Below are 9,706 nucleotides of genomic sequence, written 5' to 3'. Positions count from 1 at the left end.
GCTTTCTGTCACTTGTTTTCCAACAAAAAAGATGCCTAAAAATATCGCGATTTTCACAAAAAATAAGACTAACACATCCTTACGGGCGTTTGAAAATAAATACAGAGCCTATCAATTAGTTTGCAGTTTGAATCGCTTTAATATCTGTATTAGAACTGAAAATAATATGGTTGCACATTTTTGTACTTTTAAGCAACAATTTTTATTATTTTTTAAATTTCTCAATTGCAACTGGTTCACAACAGTTTTCCTCATACTCATGAATTTTTTCAAATTTTTTCCATCGCCCTTTGTATAAGAAATAATGCGCTAAACTTGACTGTTCTTAAATGTACCCAAAAATCCTTACTTTTTTTACATTTTTCAGTCTGCTAAGCACAAAAATTTTTTTACATAAACGTCTTCAAGCTTATTAACGTAGAACACTTTCAGCTTTTAAATGACTGTCTTTTTGTTGCACTAGCATTATTTTTGACTGAGTTGTTAAGCTTTAAAGGCAGATGCCTATAGTTTTCTCGCCGATAGTAGTGGAATATTTATTAGTAATAATTTTTATTTAAAAAATAGTTAAACAAATTCCATTTGCTAAAAGAATTGAAAATCGATGAACAAATGTTAATAAATATTCCACTAGACCAAGAGTAATATCTTTTAAGGAAAAAAATAATTTCCGAAAAAAATTGTTTAAGCAAATTCCATTGGTTTAAATAATAAACAATTAATGAACGAATGATAATAAATATTCCGCTAGACTAATATTAATAATTTTGAGTAAAAAAAGACGAAAATACATTGTTCAAAAGGTCGATTTCATGAAGAATTGACATTTTTTGTTTTAAGGGTAGTTTTCACGTACTCGTGGAGGTGTTTAGGGGTATCAAACCCATATGTCTGATAGATGAAATTCTTCGTTGGATAATTCTCTACAGGCTCCCATACTTTCCCGTCACATTTTCTGAAACCGTAAAAAATTATTCCAAAAACTCAAAAAAGTGCTTTTCTTCCATGTATTTTACATGGGAAACTTCAAGTCAAAACCAGCACCTGTTAAAATAAAAAAATAGAAAATTAGGAAATTTCTTTTTTCGGATTAGGAATAAAATTGGGGGGATCGTTGCCCTCTAGCATGCAAAAAAATTTTGCCATGCATTTTTGGACCACCCTATAGTGTCCCATATATTGGCACAATTCGTGGCCTAGTTTTTATCCGTGACTATAATTAAACTTTAAGTTGCGAAGTACTCTCTCTCTCTCTCTCTACCCCCCCCCCCCTTCTCAGTGCAAACAAATATTTCCGGGTTCGTTGCACAGTTGACGAGAATGAAAACTCAAAATAGAGAAAAAAAATTTTAATAATTAAGGTCCATTATAACCCAAGACCTAGTTTTTATGGAAGTGAGCATATCTACCCTGAACAGTGCAGCAGCTCGTGGGCGCCTATACACACTTGATTCAAGATAGGATTCATAGAAAAATAATAAAGCCTGTGACTGACGTAGACTTATTATATAGGGGTTCGATCCCTTCGATGAGCATTTACACTCCCTCATGTTCCTAAATGAAGTGTAAAGAAAAATTGATCGCTGCTCGAAAAGGAAAAGTTAATAACGATAGCGCACAAATACGTACGTTTGGGCTGCGATGCGTGAGTGAAGCGAATTACGTACGTGTTCTTGCATATTAATGTGAAATTCCCCTAGGTTTATTATTGGAAAATACCCTCGTGAGAACGTCCCTGATTCTCAAAATTAATTTTCAGAGATGATATATGTAATATATAGGCTAAAGGAACCAATTGTCGAAAACGTAACTTTTATCCCCTGTGGAAGATAAAATCTGCCGTAATTTGAGAAAACACCATTAACTGCAAAAAACCGAAAAATGAGTTTTTTATATCGTTGGAATCGCGAAGAAAAGATGCATCTGACGTTTACAGTAATTTTTTTTAATTGTTAATAACTTTTGAAAAAATTATTGCAAAATTTTGGAAAAACGCCATCAACTACAAAATTTGGCGAGTCGTGATTTGGAAGAGAGCTGTAACTGACCGTTAACTGCAGGTTCAAATAATGGACAGGTGAATACGTCACAGAAAAATTCGAGAAAAAGCAGCAATTGGCAGTTACGGACTTTACTAAATCATCGGGCGGTGATTTCGAGCCTTCGTGATTTCGAAGAGAACCGTACGTGCTTACGGCATTCTCCAAAATCATCGAACGCCGAGAAAAAAGATACGTAATTCGAGAAAAGCCGTAACTGCATTTATGTTGAGCTGCCAGATTCTTTTGCCGTAAACGGCGTTTTCTCAAATCACGACAGGCCTATTTCTGAAGTTTGTGATTCGAAGAGAACCGTAACTGCCCGTTACGGGGTTTTATAAATTTCAGCATCCAAATCAACACTGTTAACTGCATTTTACATAATTAATTACCATTGTTTAATCATTTTGTATTGTTGCCAAGAAGATTAAAACATAACATATTTTAAAATATTTTTCATTTATTTTACAATTATAAGACTTTTTTATGTTCATGCACACTGCATTTATTAGTTTGCAGCCCGGAACGACCCGGAAATTCGTGGGAAAATATTAAAGTAAAACATTACCACATACTACATAGGAATGTTCACGAGTCAAAAAGGACGTCTAAAATAGAAATAAAACGCTAAAACGTCTAAAATATGTCCTTATGTTGAAGAACATTTTTGAGATAAAAGAAGGTCCCACTGCACATGTTTTTTTTTTTAATGAAAACAGTTCGAAATTAATTACTATATACAGGACATGTTTTTAGTTTGATTGATATCTTAGCTCTACTTCAGCAGAATATTTTTATAACATAAATCCCATGAGCACACGTAAAAATTTTGAAAAAAAATGTAAAGCAACTTTTAGTACTGCTGTCCCTATTTAGACTTTTAAAACATTTAAAAAAAAGTTGGTACTAGAATTCCATTAACATTTTTTTTACATTACTCGGAATCAAATCCTACTACATATTTGTGGGCTCTGTTATTGTGCAGATTAAATAAATAAATTGTACCAAATAATTATTTAAGGAAATTAGATTAATTTTTGTATAATAATCCTAGCCGAGCCTAATGTAAATCTTATAGTGGTGTAGTTTTCAGGCTCCCATCCTAGGCTACTTTTTTGAGGGACTATTCTTTTTTTTCAATTACACTTTGAAACAAGTTCATTTTTGAACATGTATCAACACTTCTTTTTGAACCTGAAGATTCTGGTATCCTAGAATTGAATATACAATGAAATATCCTTGTATTATATTTGAGTCCTAACCCAAAAATGCCTCTAGCAATAAAAACCCATATGCATACATTGCATTAATTTGTACAGCCCTGGTAAAGTATACTAAAATGAAATGACAGAGAGGAGTACTGACCTGCCGAAAGCGGAGACGCTAGTTGGAACAGGGAAAGGCAGACCCAGGCTAAGGCCCCTTAGACCCAGGTGCGGCGGTGGAGGATGCAGAAAACCTCCCACAGGGGACACAAGGGGTACTCCTGGTGCAGTTGTCGACCCCATGCATCCGGGCGTCCCTGGATAAGTTGGTGGCATCGAGCAAGTCCTTAAAGCCCTTCGATGCTGCCTCCTCATTCTCCTCTCCCTCCTTCTCGCATCCCTAACATCTTCAGCTTCCTGGACCGGCTGTGGGACAATTTGGGGACCTACTTCCGTCTGCGCCTCCGTCGAGGTAAATGAGCGGGGATACTCCGCAGTCGGCTCGACCTGGGGATCCTGTTGATCCTGGTCTGACTCGGGAATACTCTGGGACGGGACATTTTCCACGACGCCTCCATCAACGGTGACGACACTTACAGGCCTTGGGGCATTCCCAGAAAGAGCCCCAGCCATTGTACGCTCCTGAACATTGGTCTCCACAGCAACACTTCGCCCCCTCGTCGTCCCCAGGTGTCACGCTCGATCTCTTTTCAAGTTCCTCTCTACCCACGGCGCTCCCACTCTCGCTTCACTGTCTATAACTCCTCTATGTATATAACTTGCTCTTCCTGGATTGTCTCACTCTGACGCACTTGACGTTTCACTGACTCAGTTACTCCTGTTGCTGAGCACGAGTCGGCTTCTTTGTCTTGGGAATCACGCGGAGCGCGAGATGAAGGTGATTCTGTTATTCGCTTCCACAGGACTCAGCATCAACCACGGCTCCCTTTAACGACTCCAGCGACTAGTTCTGCACTACCATTAAAGTTGCCGCGCGGGCCTGGTGATTCAATTTGTCGCGTCCTCCTCGAGAATAGAGCATGACGACTCGTCTTGGCCTTCTTTTTTTTCCTCGGGACCCAGTCGCCCGATGGGGACGGAAAAAAGCTAGTAGCGTCACGGATTGGTGGACAGTTTGGCTTTGGCTCAAACCAAGGTTCTTGAGCACTGACAATCAAGACACCATCCTTGTGTGAGACTCGAGACGCTCCCGGGAACGCCTCGGAAAGAACACTCCTTTTTGCAAAGATCGCTGCAAATTAGTTCCCATGAAGAGTACCACAGATCCTTGAATCTTCTTGTGACCCCTGCCGCCTTCAATATTAGGTACTTCTTTTTGAATTTTCCTTCTTCTGGAACTAAACTTCCTCTTGGCAAGCGTGATGGAACCTTCGGCACAAGCACCCTTTCGATTTTGGTATATTGGTCACGTCAGCATGATCTGAAAATGAAAAGTGTGTTTTAATATTCCCCTTATACACTTACATAGTTCACCAATGGCGAACGGTCGTGACTCGTGAGTCTCGTAACCGCTCACCGAGAGCGAGCAATCTGGCGCGGAACGCCTCTCAACAGGCCCTTTCAAATCGTCAAAGCACACGATTCCTTATTTCATGTGGATGATGAACGATCAAAGGGAATCGTCGATCTTGCTTCTTCCTGTTCTGGGATCGGTTTATACTCGAAGCCGATCGAGCATGGACGCAGTGTCAAAATCGATTCTATAATATATTTTACGTCCGACGGGTACATATTGGAATTGGAGTATTAGAAATATATCAATCATTATCACCGTAAACGAGATTTCAAGGGATTTTAAAAGAGTTTAGAATTGTCTGGTTATATGAAAGTATTTCAACAATTGAAACGGTATTAAACTAGATTTCCAAATCTTTTCAGGGATTTCATGAAATATCAAGGATTCAAATATTAAAACGCATTTCAAGGGATTTTACAAATTTTTCTGAAAAATTTCAAATGATTAAAAAGATTTCAAGATCTTGTAGACATTGACTAGTACGATTTCAGAGAGAATTTTTATTTTCCCAAGGGATTTTACTGATTTTAATCAGATTTACCGGAAATTTTGCTAAATTTCAAAGGATTTCAAGAGATATCGAAAGATTTTGAGGACTGTTAAGGAATTAGGAACGCTTTCCATGTATTTCAAGGTCGATTTTTCAAATCAATTTTTTCATCAATCTATATAGGGATACCCACTTGATGCACTCAAATTGTAGGTGGTAACGTACGGAAAGTATACAATAACTTTAAAGTATTAAAAGATAAGTTTTTATGCAGCGGACATATACATTTTTAATTATCAGTGTGTAGTTTTACACGAGTTTACATTCCTTCCCGTCTCTTCTGCATCTAATACTAAAATTTGGTAATCATTAAATAATTTGTGTACTGAATATCGAACTGTTCAATTTCATTTTTCTCCGCATATTGAATTGCAACAAGAGCGCTTTGAAAAAGATAACCATGTGCGAGAAAACTCTGGTCGAAGATTGGCGCGCACCAGAGAGCTTCAATTTTGGCACATTAAAAGTTGCGTAATTGCTTAATTTTTTAATTTATAAGAGAAAGAAAGTGCTTTCGAGCTATTGGTAGCTCTACTGAATTGCAAATACAGCGCTTTAAAAAAGATAACCGTGTGCGAGAAAGCCCTTGTCAAAGATCGGCGCGCACTAGAGAAAGCTTCAATTTTGACACATAAAAAGTAACATTTGCACCAATTATTTCTTTTCAAGAATGAATATTTTTTGACGGACAAACTTCAAAAAACCAAAATCAACAAGTGCTCTGAAAATCAATGACGCCGCGGTGACACCACATTATGAAGGATGGCACTTACGCCAGAAAGCATCGTGGCACTTACGCCCGTATGAAGTGAATTTTTGTCCTAGGCCTACTTTCGGGTCGAACTGGACCAAAATCTTCTATAGGAACTAGAGTTAGAGGGAAACAAGTAGTTTAAGCCAATAAACCGATTTTTGCAAATTTGGCACGCCCGTATGCAGTATGGCCCTTCAATTATACAATTATTAATTTGTGAAAATTCGCGTAAGGTTAAGAGATATTAAATTTTTTGAAAATATTCCAACATAATTTATAACTTTAAAAAATTTTATAAAATTGTAAACAAAATATAAATTTAGAAAGATTCTAATACAATTTTTTGATGTCATTCAAGGATTTAAAAATATTCAAGATAAAAACAATTATTGCTCGAAATTCATGTAAAAATTGCAAATGATCTTCCATTTGGAAAAAATTAATTTTAAGAGAATATTTGGGATTATAAGAAAAAAATGTTGATGAATAAATAAAAATAAACTTAATATTATTTTAGAAAAATTCAAGTGAGTTTAAGAGATATATAAAGGTTTTGCGATGAATGAGAAATAATTTACAACATGAAAGCATTTAAATTTTATTTTTACATTTTTGAAGATTTTAAACAAAAAGTTTAGAAGGTTTTTGAGCATTTTAAAAGGCTTCAAAAGGATAAAAAAAATTATTAAGATTTTCGAAGAAAATTAAAAATGATTTTTTATTTAGAATAATTAATTTCAAGAGACCATTTTTAAACAATTTTAAGGCTTTTCAAAATGGTCAAAAAAGAATCTGTGCGATTTAAAGGCAATTTTTTTAACTTTGAAGGATTTTTAGATAATTCTAGAAAAATGTTGAATAAGTTTCATAAATATTTAGAAGTTTTGTAAAAATTTGAGAGATGATTTGAATTTTAAACGTATACCAAAAAGATTCAAGCAATAGAAGTTTATAATTTTTAAGCGATTTATGGATTTTTAAAGGTTCAAAGACAATACAACAATTTTCTTAAGATACCTGAAAAAATTTAAAATCATATTTTAATTAAAAAATATATTTCTACAAGTTTATTTAAAAAGATTTCAAAAGAAACAAGGGTTTTGATTAATGAAGAACAATTTAAAAAATGTTATTTTTTTCCGACTTAAAATAGAATCAAGAGCATTTTGATCGGCTGGAAAGAATAATCGACTTTTGAGATCATAATGATCTGATTCGGGATCATGCATGAACTCAAACCAAGGTGGCTGGCGTTCTAAGAGTACCTTAGCTGATATGCAAGCTTTTATGCTGTCTGATTGTGCACTGTGCTTGAAAAGTAAAAAAATTAACGAAATCTGACATTAGAAAATATCAACTGTTAAGTGTAGTTGTCACTTGCGTGCGGTTAGATACAATTTTTAGGTTATCCCGTTATGACATCAGCGTCAAAAATTGGCGGACATTTTGTTTAGTCTGACAAATGAACCAAAAAATAAGATTAAATTGACCCGGAAGGACAGATCATTATGATCTCGGGAGTCAAATGATCGCTGGAGTAAAATGCTCTGCAACAAAAATGTCCCTTTTTTAACTAGGTAAGCTAAGCATTCTGTACCGTTTACCATTCTGTTTCGAATCAATAACACCCTTTCCGTACCATGCAGTTGAACTCCCACCTACACATTGATATCCTCTAGTTCTTTAGTAGAATTATTCTCACGCGTTAAGGACGCGTGAATGGATTTTGTTTCCAAAATCAGTTCACAGTCGTGATAGACGTGAATCACGCGAGTCTCGAGTCTTAGTCACATCTCACAGTGGGAACAAATCCGAAAAAGCTGGCCGAAACCCCAAAATATTTTTTTCTATACGATTCTTTAAATGTAATGTTGGGACCATCAAAATCCGGGAATTAAACATAAAATTTACCAAAAGCTTGCCTGAAGTATCACTTCGAATCTAGGAGTCGAATGTGAAGATTTGTGTCCGCGCAAGGTGCTGAAAAAACGTGCAACTGCGAATGTGCGTTAGTCAGTGAAAAACAGTGGTTGTTCATTCTGCAACATGTCTCACGCACAGAAAGGTATGCAAAATTGAAATACATCGTGGACTATTCAAAGATTACTATTGCATAGAAAGTAGTTAAGAACAATTGATAGCACAAAAAATAACTTTTGAAGTTGAAAAATCCTATTTATGTTTGGATACAAAAAAGGTCCATCGCGTTCCACATTAAAACTTGTTTGAGCTTGCTCACTAGACATCTTTTGTTCGAGGGAAACAACATTTTTCTGCTTTTAGCTGCTATTTTGTCTCCAGTATAATTGTGTATAACATTTTTGAAAAAATTGAGAATTCTTCGCATTTATATTTCATAATGCATTGACAATTCTTCGATTTTATTTGTATTTCAGACTTAGGTGACAGAGGTGGTATTACGCGAAACGATTTTTTTCATTTTTTAACAGAACACTTTAATGACAAAATAAGTGGTATATATGAAACTGTGCAGAAAGAAGTGATAACTCAATTCAGATATAATGTTTAGTTAACCGAGAAACAGAAAACGGCTATAGGCACGAATATAAAATTTTTTGACATAACGTAGCAGGAAGTTTGTCGCAGAGAAAAAAAATTTTTAGACAAAATTAAAGAATTGTTGGATCAATTTGTTATCTCATCTGACAGCAGATCGGCAGGCAAAAAAAATTGGAAGATATTTTTCGAAGGCTTTTGGTAGCATCGGATCAATTGATTTCCAGTTTTTCGAAAAACACCTCCAAAAAACTAAAATAATCATCACCTGAAGCGCTTGATTGATTAGTTTTACCTTCAATTGTGGTACGATGAAAGCGGATGATAGTGAATAATTTCAAATGCTTTGTGTTATGTGTGAGTAAATTATGTATTACGTTGACATATCTACACACTATACTTGTTTTTGTTATATTTTCAACATATTCAAATAATATCCTGTCCTTTTATAGCCATTAATTTGTCATTCACAATTTACACTCACCAAGATCATACCCAAACAACTTTCATTTTTTTCAGCTAGAACAGGTAAATCCTTAGTTATAAAATAAAAGGTTTATTTATCATACACGCCCGTCATTATTAAAATTCCATTTTTTTTTGCAAAATTCTTGACTTCGGATTCGTAATCACCTAAGTAAAAATGCTGCGAACTTGAGTTTGACTTAGTTATATCTTGAGTTCGTCTCCAAGACATCGATGTCTGGCTGCGTGTCAACACTGAGTCGAGAAATAGGCCTCCGTTTTACTTGTATGGCAACGCCAGGTAAAACGGCATTTACTTTCGCAAATCGAGTCTTGTCTTGGCTAAGACGACGTTTACTTGTCTTAAGACGAGCCTTGCCTTAGCTGAGATGGTCAAACCTATTTCGGCTCATAAATGAGATTAAAATTGACGAATGAAAAATTTATAATGATTAAATTAGTTATTTTTAATTTAAAAAATCAGAAACTGTGAGTCTGAACGAGTATAACGCTTAAAAATTTTCTTAAAAAAAATTAAAATTGTAACTTTCTGGAAGGATCTCCTAAGCCGTTAGAAATACGTAAAAACAAACAACATTTTCGGTATCATCATCAACAAGTATAATACAAATGAAAATC

At 35.2% G+C, this 9,706-nt stretch overlaps 1 protein-coding gene across 3 annotated transcripts in view; it reads right to left on the bottom strand.

Annotated features, from left to right (window-relative positions):
- LOC117170726 overlaps positions 1–9,706 on the bottom strand; it is a 271,841-nt gene that overhangs the window by 200,504 nt on the left and 61,631 nt on the right. For all 3 annotated transcript variants that reach the window (XM_033357748.1, XM_033357749.1, XM_033357750.1), the window contains exon 2: positions 3,405–4,685. In XM_033357748.1, the coding sequence (XP_033213639.1) occupies positions 3,405–3,877 (473 nt within the window). In that variant the 5' untranslated portion in view covers positions 3,878–4,685. The remainder of the gene's footprint in view (positions 1–3,404; positions 4,686–9,706) is intronic.

Source organism: Belonocnema kinseyi, chromosome 4 (assembly GCF_010883055.1).
Source record: "Belonocnema kinseyi isolate 2016_QV_RU_SX_M_011 chromosome 4, B_treatae_v1, whole genome shotgun sequence".
In the NCBI taxonomy this organism is placed as follows: Eukaryota; Metazoa; Arthropoda; class Insecta; order Hymenoptera; family Cynipidae; genus Belonocnema; species Belonocnema kinseyi.
The sequence above is the reverse complement of the archived record's forward strand: the minus strand, read 5'-3'. Positions and strand labels throughout refer to the sequence as shown.